This window comes from Phaenicophaeus curvirostris, chromosome Z (genome assembly GCF_032191515.1).
Source record: "Phaenicophaeus curvirostris isolate KB17595 chromosome Z, BPBGC_Pcur_1.0, whole genome shotgun sequence".
Lineage (NCBI taxonomy): Eukaryota > Metazoa > Chordata > Aves > Cuculiformes > Cuculidae > Phaenicophaeus > Phaenicophaeus curvirostris.
Genome location: NC_091431.1, coordinates 67,196,324 through 67,211,057, shown reverse-complemented (window position 1 = coordinate 67,211,057; position 14,734 = coordinate 67,196,324). Strand labels below are relative to the sequence as shown.

The 14,734-nt window shown below is 42.6% G+C and overlaps 2 protein-coding genes across 7 annotated transcripts in view; both read right to left on the bottom strand.

Annotated features, from left to right (window-relative positions):
* The window catches only part of UBAP2 (ubiquitin associated protein 2), a 365,909-nt gene that overhangs the window by 224,107 nt on the left and 127,068 nt on the right, over window positions 1-14,734 (bottom strand). The window lies entirely within an intron of this gene.
* Window positions 1-14,734, bottom strand: part of KIF24 (kinesin family member 24) — a 34,703-nt gene that overhangs the window by 6,773 nt on the left and 13,196 nt on the right. The window contains exons 5-11 of the mRNA XM_069880908.1: window positions 12,796-13,011; window positions 11,481-11,568; window positions 9,434-9,555; window positions 7,806-7,911; window positions 4,800-4,871; window positions 3,986-4,095; window positions 667-3,075 (exon numbers count right to left, since the gene is read on the bottom strand). Coding sequence (XP_069737009.1) covers window positions 667-3,075; window positions 3,986-4,095; window positions 4,800-4,871; window positions 7,806-7,911; window positions 9,434-9,555; window positions 11,481-11,568; window positions 12,796-13,011 — 3,123 coding nt within the window. The remainder of the gene's footprint in view (window positions 1-666; window positions 3,076-3,985; window positions 4,096-4,799; window positions 4,872-7,805; window positions 7,912-9,433; window positions 9,556-11,480; window positions 11,569-12,795; window positions 13,012-14,734) is intronic.

Below are 14,734 nucleotides of genomic sequence, written 5' to 3'. Positions count from 1 at the left end.
GTTAATAACCACCAACAGAGGTAGCCTGTAGTCTTGAAGGACTTGATTTATTACCAGCCTTGGAAAAAGATCACAGAATCATAGAATGGTTGGGTTGGAAGGGACCCTAAAGTCCATCCAGTTCCACCCCTTGCCCTGGGCAGGGATCAGATCAGGCTGCTCACAGCCCCATCTAACCTGGCCCTGAACACCTCCAGGGATGTGGCATCCACGGTTTCCCTGGGAAATCTGTGCCAGTGCCTCACCGCCCTCATTGTGAAGAATTTCTTCCCGCTGTCTGATCTAAATCTTCCCCCTTACAATTTAAAGCTATTCCTTCTTGCCCTATCACTCCATGCCCTTGTAGAAAGTTTCTCCCCAGCTTTCCTGGAGCCCCTTCAGGTATGGGAAGGTACTGCTAAAAGGTATCCTTGGAGCCTTCTCTTCTCCAGGCTGAACAACTCCAACTCTCTCAGACTGTCCTCATAGCAGAGGTGCTCCAGCCCTCTGATCATCTTCTAAGATGGCTATAAACTACGATTAATCTTATGAAATTATTATTTCATAGATTGATTTCCCATTGTTTCTCTAAGTACATGTGAGCATGATATTCAAATAAAGGCAAGTGTACCACATGCCTAGAATTTCTAAGGTCTGTAACAAACTTCAGTGACAAGAGAGACTTACTGTGCCTTTTCTAGGGCTTCCTTCTTCCATTTTCCCATCTCTGATACAGCACCTGGAGAGCTGCTGCTGAACACGCCTGAGGGTCTCTTTGCATTTGCTAATGGCTTATTTTCTTCGGTGGCAAATAGTGAATCTGCAGCAAAAGTCTCTTGTGTAAAAATGTTCTGCATTAGCTTGTTTTTTAGCAATGCTGTTTCCTCATTGCTGAATGATGACTTGGATGGGTCTTCAGCATGACTGAAGTCCTCGCTTTTCAGTCCTGACTGGAGCTTCAACAGCTGGCTGCTCTCTTGAGGGGGAGACTGAACATTGTAATCTGTATGCTCCACACTGAGAGAACATGATGCACCTGAAAAACAGCTCTTTCCAGGTGTATCAGCATTTATTTCCTGAGCCATGGGCTCAACACCGGGTCCTTGATTTGAGTTAGGCTTTCCTGAACTACCCGTGTTATCTTTAGCACTGGCGTCACACTGACTGCCGCCCGAGTATTCTCTGCACGCTGAGTTCCTGGGGAACAAATCACCTTCTGTCTCTCCCTCGGAGCCTGTGGATGCTTCTGTCGGGTCACATTGAATAAATAAACAGTGAGAGACCCCTTGCTGCGGTGACTGTGAGCCCAGAGGGCAGCAGCATGCCTTCGTATTACAGACTGTGGGTGAAGCCCACTTGTCCCCTGTTTGTGGGGAATGCCGCAGGGTGCAGTGTCTTCCATCACAACGCATTTGTTTCCCCACTTCCAGCATGCTGTCTGTCAGAGCTCTGCTTCTCGTACATTGCCAGCCCCCTTCCTCGGACCTGCTGTGGGAGTGAGGTATGTTCCTCTCCGACACCTGCTTCACAGGGGGGGACTTCTCTTGGTTAGAAAACACTTGATCTGTATCAGTTGTTTCCTTGTAGTCAGGAAGGGATAGAGTGAAAGTGGTTGTTTGCTCAAAAGTGAATTCTGAGGAACAATGGGAAGATCCAGAGTGGTTAACTCCACTTTTTTGATCTTTCCCTTTCACATCTCCTGCAAGGGCAGCTTGTCCATCCACAGATTCTTCCTCCTCTTCATGCTGAAGGTCAATCTCTTTGCAGTCCAGAGTTCCCAATTTTGATACAGGAGAAACACATGAGTTTGAAGCATCCTTTTCTGGAGTTAACATGACTTCACTGGAGTAAACGAGACAATTGTGTTTGTATTTGCACTGTTTGTGATCAGCTAGGAAACCTTTGCCATTTTTCCAGTTACAAACAGAATCTTGCAGGCAGGAAGGCTTTTCTGCAGTATTGCTTGGAGAGGACTCAATGGTTAAGTCGTAGCTCCAGCCTGATGGAGTTTTGGTGCAACCTGCATTTTTAACAGACTCCTTTGTCTTTTGGCTGCCCTTGCTACAGTCCCAGCTGCAATCCGGTTCACATTCTCGCATGGACGGCTCATATTTAGAAAATAAATCTTGTTGCTTTTGGCCTTTTTGCTCTTCCTCAGTTCCTTGTTCTCTTTGGTGAAGGAAAAAAGAATGTTGACTGCATTTGTTGGTGTTTCTTTTTTTCACGCTCTTTTCACTACAAACAGGTGAGAAAGAATCTTCACTGAAATCACTGTCATCCAGCTCTTCCAGTGGCATTTCCTCTTTGCTCTCTCCTTCTGTGGGGGGAAGGCTCAGATCTTGCTTTACTTGAATCTCCTGGGGCTTGTATTGTGCTAAAAACCTTTCAAGAGGTTGATAGTTCAATTTCAGTAGAATAGGTGGCTGCTGAAACTGCTGGTGATAAAGACGTAAATGTTCTTCCCTTTCCTTCTGAAACAGAGGCAGATTTGTCCAGGTTTCAACACACTGTCTAGCAAAGGTGCTTCCCCATTCCTCTCTGCCATCAGAAGGCAGACTACCATCTCTGAAGGAAAAATTGTCCCTGGAAACAAGCTGTTTCTGTACAGGTTGCACTGTCTGGACTTTAAGGCATTGGGGAGGTGCCCTGTCTTGCAAATATTTCTCTCTCTGGACACTCTCTTTGGTTTCTGCATTTTTTATCATATCCTTCGCAGTGGGGTTCTTTTCAGAGCTGGGGGACAGATCAACACTTTCCTTCTTCAGGGCCTGTGTTATCTGGAGGACTCCCTTCACTGGGCTAGTGTGGTGGAACCACGATGTGCTGCGACTTCCCTTGTAGGCATGTCCTTTGCTGATTCCCCTTGGTGTAGAGGTAAAAGGGACACTTGGGGGCAGGGGTGCTGCAGGACATGCCTTCGTTTTTGTAGCATTTGAGGGATGCTGGAGGCCTAGCTTCACTTTCTTTGGCAAGTTCTTTTCCCCAGGTGGAAAAGAGGGAGAGTGTTGGGCACTTTTTAGAGATGCAGTTCCAGATGACCGATGCCTGTTTGTGACAGGAGTGGAACATTTGATCCCTTTCTTCAGCTCTTTGACCCTGTGAATGAGACTGGGCTTAGAAGTTGTCATGCTTTCAGATAAATAACAGTATCTTCAGAACAGACTAATTCTTTCACATACTAAGGTTATACACTGAATTCAATGCCATGATGTCTGTTTTAATCATCAGTGATCCATGGAGGCATCACAACACCTCTGCCAAAATGCCTGAGCTTTGGGAAAGGTCTGTGACAGTATTTTGAAGTGCTGCCTTGAGCAGTGCCTAACAAGTCCCATGAGCAAAGATGGGCTCTGTTTCAGCGGAAGGGGGTTGCATTTCCACACTTTATAACGCAGCAAGGCACAGTGCCAGCTCAAGATATGCTGGCACTCCCCACAGCACAGAGTCCCACAAGACACAAACTACAGCTTTCAGAGTAGTTGCAGTGGGGATAATTAGCTCAGGTGATGTACGTACATATCACCTACAGTGCTCCTGGATCAGACTTATCAATGCAACTGTGAAAAGCTGCCACCCCATCCCCTTCACTGTTTCTTTTATTCTTCTTCCCCGTAAGCACCCCTTGTCCTCTAAGCCCAGCTTAGCCTGTTATTTACCTCCTCCTGTGCAGGAGGGAGGGCGATGGGCTTGCACACATTCTAGAAAGAAATACAGGACTAAGACAGACCTTTTGATTGCTGATGTTAGTAATCCTGCAGTACAGAAAGCAAAGTGATATTTTTCAGCAGTAAAAGCTGTCATCAGAAAGGATTTACAAGACCCAGAGAATTTCAGGGCCAAATAGAAGAGCTGGAAGATGTAAGGATTTTATTTGCATTGGAAAAATTGCATTTCTTGCCTATATCAGCATTTCCAATGCAACCAAAATGAAATGTACCATAAACATTATACATTAATATTTTTCTTAGTGTTTTTCAACTTGGCAAGGTTGAGCTCCATCACCTACCTGTTAGCATATCGTAAGGTGTTCAGGGTGTGCTCTGTAGCTATGTGGCTGGGTGATACGTTGGCTATCATACATGTCTTGGAATTGCCAATAAAAGAATCCTTCAGCACCTAGGGTTGGAAGGGAAAAATAAGATTCTTAGCAATTCATGTATTTATTTTTAAACACGTGCTTGTGTTTCTTTCACACAAAATATGAAAGTGATTTAATCATCTCAGAACTTACGAAAAGTTAGGCTAAGTCACCTTGCATCCCCTGTGAATTGGCAATGTGTACAGAGGCAGTTTAACCTGAGTCAAGTGATGCAAAGTTACTGTCTCTTTCAAATGTAGTTTTCTTGTCTCAATTTGTCTTGCAATTCTTCACTTACAATGAATACAAGTGCTCATCAGGGCTCTGAACAAGCCCTTGCATCAGGTGCCACAACGGTGCCCATATGTTTTGAGGAATAAAGCATATGTTACCACTGGAGTGAGGAAATGTTGATGAAATCTCCCAGGACTGTTACTGCATGGAAGACTGGTTGCAGAGCGGATGGAGATGGATGTGAATGAGTCTGGAAGGGGTTTTTGTTTGGGTTTAGATTTTGGTTTATTTGTTTTTAATACACCAGTCCTCAGGACTGACTGGGGGAGCTGGCAGTTGGCCTTAATTCTATGATTACCCTTAAAATTAATGTTTGCAAAAGTTATGCATTTCTCTTTTCTTCAAGAGTCAAATAGAAGTTATGAAATCACACCCTTCAAAAATTATTACTTTTCTTATTTTGTCTTCATCAAGGCAATCTCTGCTGCTGCCTGCTTGCTCATTTTACCTGAGTTAATTTGCTTTGCCGGAAAGGAGTATGTGCGTGTTCCTGATCCAATGCGCGAATGCATTCCTTTAGCTACCAGAAGGAAAAAAGAAACAGAGGAAAACACGTATCAGTCAAACATGGCCAGGAACTGAATTCTATCAAAGCTAACCCACAAATGTCCTGTTTCCTTCAAGCATCTTCAACTCCTACGTGATCTTTCTCACCAGGGGAGTTTGCTGCTGCTGAAGCCACAAATGCCCAGTTTCACCCAGCTCAGCTACCAGCAGCAGTTTCACTGCATTCAAAGAAAGCAAAGCTGCAGCACAGAGGCTGGCACTGCCTGTTGGCTCTGTGGGATGTACAGATCTCAGGAAACTGGGTAAGTGCACACATGTTTAACACACAGCTGTGGCCCTGCCGCTGCCTGCACCACAGCTAACAAGTTTGAAGCAGATCAGGTGCACATCAGACTGTGCCGAAGCTGGCAGCGCAGGTGTACCTCAGGTTCACATAACGTCCTGAGAACAAAGCTTCATGAGGTCCATCTTTTATAAAGTACTTCATTCTAAAAGAAGCTCTTCCCCTTGTGAAAAGGACTGTAACACTTTGGCCAATTTCTTCTGCCACTCTGGCACTATTTGCTTATGTTAGTCAGAGACAGCACGAGCTACAGAGTGCACATTCCTCCCCATACTGACTCGGACCCGCAGTCGAGATGTCCCACCAGGGCATGGATATGCCGGGTGGTGTTAGAAGGCAGCTGATCTCAAGGCACCTCCTCTTCGTGCCAGTGCGATGTGCCAACTCCAGCCAAAGGGGAGAGCATGCACAAGCACCAAGCAATTAGCTGTGAGGGGAGCTGGGTTCCAGCCCACGCTCAGAAGATAGCGCAGATACAGCCTGTCTGAAAGAACATGCTGCCATGACCTTTGACGGGCTAATAAGAACTATACACAAAGAGCTGAGAATGAAACAGACTCCCCAGGGAGCAGACACAGCTGCAGAGCTCCCATTAAAACTAACAGGATACGAGTGGACAGCCTTTCACAGAGCTCATTAGATCTTGTTACTGTTAATAACCACCAACAGAGGTAGCCTGTAGTCTTGAAGGACTTGATTTATTACCAGCCTTGGAAAAAGATCACAGAATCATAGAATGGTTGGGTTGGAAGGGACCCTAAAGTCCATCCAGTTCCACCCTCTGCCATGGACAGGGATCAGATCAGGCTGCTCACAGCCCCATCCAACCTGGCCTTGAACACCTCCAAGGATGTGGCATCCACGGCTTCCCTGGGAAACCTGTGCCAGTGCCTCACCACCCTCATTGTGAAGAATTTCTTCCTGCTGTCTGATCTAAATCTTCCCCCCTTTCAATTTAAAGTCATTCCCCCCCATCCTATTACTACAGGCCCTTGTAAAAGTCCTTCCCCAGCTTTTTTGTAGGCCCCCTTCAGGTACTGGAAGGCTGCTAAAAGATGTTATGTCCAAACTCAAATATATGGACTTTTTTGCCCTGTTTCCATTGGAATAAGCTTAATAGCCTCACACTCCACATCAAGCCTGGATGCTCTCCAAAACTGGCAGCATTGGACTGTACAGCCATATAAGTCACTAGACCAAATATTAAAGGAAAATTAAGCAGATTACAGTATTGTCATGGTGATTCTAGCATGAAGCAGCCTCTTCTTCATTTAAAGTCTTATTACATTCTACAGACACCCACTTAAAATGAATATTTGTCACTTTTACTTGCATTTTATTAAAAATGACACCTCTATCAAGTAAGAGATCAAACTATTCATTTATTTTGCTTCTCATAATTGCAGTAGCTGCATATTGAAATCAGCATACTTGAAATCAGCACGAATATTCAAACCAGCAGTAAAGTTAAAACTTCATGTGTTTTAAGCCTGAAGAGAGCCTTATGATCACTGAGGGCAGAGCTAGATTTTGTAGGCTGCAGGTCACGTAGACTGAGCCAAAGTTGCCTTTTGTAGTTAATTCAGTCACTATTTGTAGACTGTCTAGGTATTTACTCAGCTTCCTACAATAATAAAAATACACACACTTTGATTTTGAAGTTCCTTTTGAAAAAGTTTCATGAGCTTACATTAAGCCTCACTTCTCAAGAATTCCTTCTGTTCAGGTCCTGACTCTCCGTGTCTCTTGGTTATTCACCAGCCAATACTCAAGAAAGCACGAAGTACAGAAACACGGTCACTCTACAGGCCATCTCCCAGTATGAATGCTAATGTTCCACAGCAGGAAAGCTTTTGTGTGAAAGAACATTCTCCATTCTCAAAAAAGTACGGCCGCATGCACTAATACCTGCCTGTTCCCTCATGCTCACTGATTGCTTATCACCTTCTGCCTCACTTAGAGGAGCCCTCAGTCATCAGTGAGCTTTGTTCATTACAATTAGAGGAGGTGCAAAGCATTCTGCACAGTTTATACTTAGAAGCACTTCTGCATTATCTTAGATGCCATTTCCCTGCTCCTTGTCCCTTTTTACATACCCCTGTACACTTACAAAAGACAATTTGCATTATGGCTGCATTTATTCCTGTTCCTTCCTCCCCACACACAACCTGCCATAGTTACTATGCTCTTGAGTATCCAAGTCCTTTACTCCTGATTTGTAAGAGAAGTCTGAGTTCAAGTGATGAAAATAACCAGGAGGAACAGATACCCTTTTATGAAACAAACATGGCAATCCCAAGGCAATATTCTCCACAAGCGAAAGGGACAAAACTTTCCATATAAAATATGGGTCACTTATTGTATGGTACCTGACATTCTCCATGCTGCGTTTTCCTCTCTGGCTGAGAGAATGGATTACAAAGACTTTTTTTTTTCCATCACAAAATCTTTTCCGTCTTTCAGGCATGAGACAAATTAAACCAGGCATGCTTAGTACTTTGGTTATATTTTCCGTTCCATGAAATACATGCAGTTCCTTTTTTTTTAAAAAAATAAATATAAGAATTAAATACAAAACCTTCCCCAGACATGGTAGTGACTTACTGCTAAAAGACTTTGGTTTATTTCTGCTCCTTCCATTTTTGTTTGTCGATTTGAGTCTCTGGCATCAGCTGCTCTTTCACTGCCAGCCAAGTCAATGAATGACATCCTAGAAAAAACAAAGTTGCATTTATCTTAGAAGATTTTTACTCTTTTCACTCTTTTCTCCTTCTTCTTTTGTTTTTTTAAACCAGAGGGCTGCAATGTATGACATCAGAAGAAAAATTAGAAACAACTACTTTTGAACAAAGAGAAGTACCCAGTGAGGTACCAAAATAAGCACAGCAGCAGGAACAGTGTTAGAGCAACATGGTACTAACAGAATTGTAACAGAAAGTACAACTGCATGTGAGGAGAGTGCTCCATAATTTAATGGATAAGTTGCTTAAAACACAACTCATTTGTCTCTCCAGATAATCACTGTGCTTGTAGCTTTCCAAGAACACTGTTTAATAAATTGTAAATTTACTGGTTCTCTTTTCAGGTAAAACAGATATCTGCCCTGTCCAGTAGGAATTCAGGGCAAAATGAACAGAAATCTCCAGTGTTGTATGTAATAGACTGAGCTGTCAGTATTCCTTGTCCCTTCTCTCCACAGAACTTCATTACTCCCTCATACGTTCTCTAGCTCTGGGTGCCAGCTGCAGTACTGACTGCTGCACTGTATCTTCGTCTTTGACCTTTTTCTTTTCCTGCGACAGACTGGAATCCTCCAATACGCATATCTTGGGATCCTTTCCCCGCTCCAGCTCCACCTTACTTTCAGTAACAATAACATGGCACACTCCTCACACCTACATAACCACACATGCCTCTGTTCTGAAGCGTGGCTCTTCTGCCTTTCCCTCTCTCCCCTATTTGTGGCTCTTCCATTTGGCCTTGCATTTAAAATAATATCCTGGGAAGTAAGACTGCATGGTAGTTGTGGAAACGGTGTGTCAGTCTGTTTTTTTGACACTGTACACGCAGTAACAGATCTTGACTTCTTTCCTCAGACCTATTTCTTGAGGGTGTTTACTCTGTAGAAAAGATGACTGAAAACCAGCACAACTACAGTCCTCAAATAAGTGAAATGGTTGCTACAAGAGGAAGCAAACTGCTTTTTTTGTCTGCTGCAGATAGCATCAGAGTCAAATTACCAGGGAGGTTCAGGTGACACCTCAGCCAATCATCCCAGGCTCCTTTGTAGTCAATTACAGGGCAGAGGTGTTTTGAGGGGCAAAGCTATTTGACCTAATTTAGGTGACTCTGCAGGATGTTATGAATTGGGTTCCAGAAAGGAACTGACTTCAAAGGTAACAAGTGGACACATGGATATGCCCATTGCAGGCATCCACCTGTAGCCATATGAACTCCAGGCAGGAAAAGGTTTCTAACACTGAAGACTGAAAAGGGATGGATTTCATTGATGAACTCCTTCACTCGAAATTTTTACAGACAAGTTTGACAAAGATGTGCTTAAGTGCTCTCCTTGGGCACAGAGAAAGGACTGGGAGACTTCTCAAAGGACCTTTAAACCCTTTCTGCTGATTTAACTCACAGCTGCCTACTAACTCAACACCTTCTCCTCCTGGTCATCCCTGGGCTTGACTTCCTCAACAGCCCTGAGCGCTCCGACTTCTGGTTCTTACCTTCCAAATGTCCTGTTGGCTGTGTCTTTAATTTGGATTTGGATGATAGCATGAGACCGGGAGGAATCTGAGTTGACTCCAGTAGCTCCCGTACTACGTTCTTTTCCCCCCTTCAAAATCACCTGCAAAATAAGGGGGACAAAACCCAAGCAAACTGTAAATAAAACAGTCTCTCAGGAAGATATCTTCTCCTCCTAAGATGAGGAAATATTAAGCAGAATAGTTCATTACAGCCTGAAAATTCAGTGCAAGGCAGATGATAACTTAGACTGGATCCCTTCCAATGTTTCTTTCAGAACTTTGTGTATGGACTAGCTTGCAGTGACACTACAGAGATTAGAGAGATGCTGCAGGCAAGAAATTAACTGGAATTAACAAAATATCCCAACCATAAAATTAATAAGAGAAGTACGGCAGCAATGAAAGAAAGACAGACTGTAGACATAATGTAAAGAACTCATGAGACAGATTATTTGTTGTGTTATTTCAAAATTCCACTTTCTCGTGTAACAGATAGGTACTATTACCCAGAAAGTTAAGCACAAAATACAAAGTGCCAAAGCCTTTCTCCATTTCTGTAGCAAAAAGACATTACGCCAAAGTAAGGAACAAAATTAAAAGAAAATTACACTCAATACAACAATAAAGTAAGAAAACAAGGAAGAGAGTTGAAGCAGAAGGACAAAGACTCCTTCAACACACTAATCTGGATAATTCTCTTTTGAAAATGTTTAAGGACATCTGGCAGCAACTGCAGCAGGATATTCATTAAACAGTCATTAATTTTGTTTCTGGTTGTAAGAACCAATTAAAATATTAACAAAAAAATAATCAATACTTTCTCAGTTGACAGATGTGGATTATTAGTGCCTTTCAGTGACCAGTTCTCAACCAGCACAACAACCAACTGCTTCAGTTCCCAAGCACTATATTTGTGCTAAATGCAGATAATTTCTGAACCAAAGCCAACATCAATGAATGGTGAATAACCAGGGATGCATTCAAGACTCTTCCCATGTATCTGTTGTGGACTGTTCAGAAGCTCTGAGTCAGCCAGTGATATTTCTGTGTCCAAAAGGGCTGTAGACCATATAAAACTAATTTTTTTTTTTTTTTGCTGAGACACCTGTGGGAATAAAGTAATTTAATAGCTCTTCTGTGTGTGGAATGTGATAATACACAGGAATGTGTTAATCAAGCATATAGCAAATTTACACTCTAATTTGCAGAAGCAATACCAGCATGTCCCAAAGCTTAAAGTTAATGGGAAGATGAAGAACAAATGGAATCTAAGTGTGCGACACCATGCTAATCTTAATGAGTCAAATACACTATCAGACAGATGTAATTTACACTTCCTCAGTAAGAAAGGAATTAAACTATGCAAAGTAAGGCTAAATAGGAAGCAGAATTAACCAACGTGTTTCTGGGCAATGGAGAAAGTTTGTCAGTGCCCTTCTAGGGCTCAACCATGCAAGGAAGGAAAACGGAATTTTGCTTGTGCTGAATGTCAGCTACCACTTAAAGATCCTAATTTGACTTGGCTATTATTACCCATCATACTCCTAATCCTAAACCAGATCAATATCTCCATCTTAAGTATTTTCTAATTTCTAGTTCTATTAATTATTGATTTTGCATCTTTTGTCTCACACCCGTGCACCTTTAATATAGAACTTTTAAGTTCATACTAGGCAAAGAAACCACTAAGAGAAAATATGTATCCAGCTGTCAGGGTGCCGTTTAATTTCTGGAATAGTGACAGCAGTCTATTTCTTGGCAAAGATCTTTTCATTAAGGAGTGGCAGCAGAAGCGACAGCTGTAAATCAGCAGCTTGCATGTTGCTAACACAAGTCACAGGGACCCAAGAACCTTACTGAACAAAGGCATTTTTAATAGTGCTCCTCAGTTTTCTGCTGGGTTTGCCAGTTTTAGAGCCTTAAACAGGAACACACAGGGGTACTACACAAGAAATCACAGTTTCTGAAAGTGACTTCTCACTAATCAGGCTGCAAAATACAAAAGAATTGCAAACATAGAGGTTACCTCCAAAAGCAGATCGACGGAGTCCACCTGAACCTCCCGCAGTCCAACTATCTGAACAACATGCTTGCTATCTTCTCTTGCAAAAAGTCTGAAAATGAAACAGTGCAAAAAGGGGAGATCTGAAATCTCAAATATCTGCAATGAAAACAGGTGTCAGTGCCATGGCACTGTGAAAAAGCAATCAACACTACTGACAGGGTAGAGGCACTACCATCATTTACTCATTTTCAGAGTTGAAGAGGTACAGGTATCACTGACATTTCACTATAAGAGACATAGAATCATAAAATGGTTTGGGTTGGAAGGGGCCTTAAAGATCACTCCGTTCCACCCATCTCCTTACATAGCAGATTACAGTACCTGCTCCTTAATTGACTGTTTTGGAGAAAGGGAACATACGTGCACAGAAATAGGTGCTTCCTTTGTGAACAGATGCCCACTGCCCCAGGCAGAAAGCCTCCCTGTTGAGCACTCCCGAATGCTCTAGGGACAGTGCTCTCAAGGCTGCTGAAAGCCTCCAGCTGACAGGTAATGTTCCTTCAAGATGACTCTGAAAAGATTTCACTGCTGAGATCTCAGCTGACTGTGATTTTATTTAAGGATTTCAGACCACAGATGTTTTCTTATAGCAAGTATGGCCCGAGTTGTCCCAGTTTCCATTCTGGATGGAGCCCCTCTAGAAGCATCTCTGGGGCTGAGATGCTACTACCAAGGGTGATGGCAGCGTGACCTGCAGAGGTTTGCTCCAGTAGAGTCACTGGTGTGTTGGGTAAAGGCTCTCGGGGAGAAAGTGAGCAGATTCCACAGTGTCAAACACAGCAACTGGGAGATCAATGGGATTTTCAGAGACTGGAATGGCAAGAGCCACAGCCCCATGGGCACAGCAGGAGGGGCAGGCAGAGGTTATAACGGAACAGGAAAAGACAGGAACTCCATGATGGTTGGCATAAGAATTCTGCCCACAAGAAGGTTCTTGCTCTGCCTATGGGTATTCTGCTATTATATTATAGTGTAAGCAAAACAGCATGAGCTCTTATCTCAGCCACAAGTCCCTATGCTTGCTGTTCCCATGTCCCCAAAATAGTAAAAATCAGGAGTATCTCTCAATGCCACAGTCTTCAATGTCATATCTGCCTCTCTAAGCATTTCCTGGGAACAATCCTAATTAGATACATAACATTTACTATAAATGGTTATACATTAAATGTAACTGCATGAAACAGTAACTGATTTATGAACAGTAAATGATTTCTAAACAGTAACCAACAGATTCATAATCATAGGTTTACAGAAAAATGTATTTTTATTTAAATACCTCTTCCTTCCATTTAGCAGGTCATAAAGCTGTCCACAGTAGATCTCATAAAAACTGATCAAAACAAGGAGATCTTTCCTTGACTGTGATGCTTCCAGGTGACTAAAGATGTCCTTTGCAGCCAAGGCGTAGAGTCCCGGGTTCCGCTGAGTACCTATCATAGTGTAAGTCTTTCCAGCACCAGTCTGCCCGTATGCAAAGCAGGTTGCATTGCCTCTGGAAAGATAACTTATATTTTTAGTGTCACACTTGATTTACTCATACTTATTAAAAAAAAAATCTGCTATGTTGTCATCTCTCTATGGTGGCCTTTTAGCAATGAGGTTTGTGTTTGCCACCCTGTCTGAGAAACTGCAATACACTTAAGAGTATTTCCCAGCCATGTGCTATGGAGGTCTGGTGTGTCACGGAGCACTGCCTGTCTTCCTTTCTTCCAGATGCCAAAAATGCATATAAGGAAACTAAGAATTCATTGGTTTTCTTCCGGCTGTTCAGATGCTGCAGAAGTATCGTTGCATTATGAATGGGAATCCTACTGATTATAAATCATACAGAAAAATGACTGTGACATGAGATGAAAACCAGCCACAAAGTCAGGTTCTGTGTTGGCACAGGTTGTACTTGATGAAAATGAACACCCCAGGATAATTTACTGAGTGAGGATACTTTTGTTTCAGGCTGCAGGTAGCTAAGTCAATCGACAGAGCTGCTGCTGCCTATGGAAAGGTCTTGCTCTCCGTTTCCTCTGCTCTCAGATTGCCTGTGCCAGCTCTGATGTTTGACTTTCTGTACTGAAACGACAAAAAGTTTTCCACTTTTTTTTGCAAGCTAATTTTCTGCTGTTTCAATGAATCAATGTACCTCACAGAGGATCACAAAATATGCCCAAACTGGCTTCATGTAACTCATGGGAATGTGTCTAGGCAGGGGCAAGGAAAAGGATCATCCCCTTTCAGTGGCAGAGACTGTTGGTTCACTCACTCCATGCAGTGAAACCAGATTCTCAGCTTACTCCAGGCTGTTCCACCTTTGTCATCATATCATCTTAGGATTGTAACAGGAATGTACATAAAATGCCAAGGAGGTCTGAGGATATGGCTCCACTGCCCTTCAAGCCCATCTAAGTTTATGTTACTTCATGCCTGCTTCTTCCCCATCCTTCGTGTTATACAAGCACTGAACGGCATTGAAAAAAAAAGAAATACTCCAGAAAAAAAAATTAGATATTGCTTTCTAAATTAAAAAAAAGGACTTATTAGCTGTCTCAGTACCCTGGCAGAGAAATGGGTAAATATGTACGGCTGCAGGAAGCACAGTGAACAACTTGCCAGATTTGACAGCAGAATTAGTTCAGCGCTGTGTGTGATAAGACCAACGCCAGCTAAGAGGATGCAGCAAGAGGGACACAGAAGTTAAGGAAAGCTGAGAAAAAACAGTGGCATCTTTTCTGTGACACTACTGGATTAGCTGTAATGTGAATTGTGCCTTTAGTGGTTATTACACAGCAAGCTTCAAGCCTCATCCTCCTTCACTTTCTTTTTCTCAGCTGCATGACACTCATTGCCTCTGCTGATGATATCTGGAGAGATTTTTCAGTAACAGAATGCTCCATTGTGTTAATTTTCAGCATGGATACATAATCCTTTCTTTCACTACTCAAAAATGTAATTATATTCAAGGTTGTTACTATGCTGGAAAATAAGATCAATTGGGTAAAGCTCCTATCAGTCTCCCATTAATCAGGAAGTATGTAATCATGATTCAGCCTCTATGCAAAGACAGATCAATAAAATAAAAAAAAAATCACAAGGTCATTAATCATAGAATCATTTGGTTGGGAAAGACCTTTGAGATCATTGAGTCTAACCATACCTGTCTGCTACTAAATCATATCTCTGAGCACCTCATCTACCTGTCTTTTAAATCCCTCCATGGACGG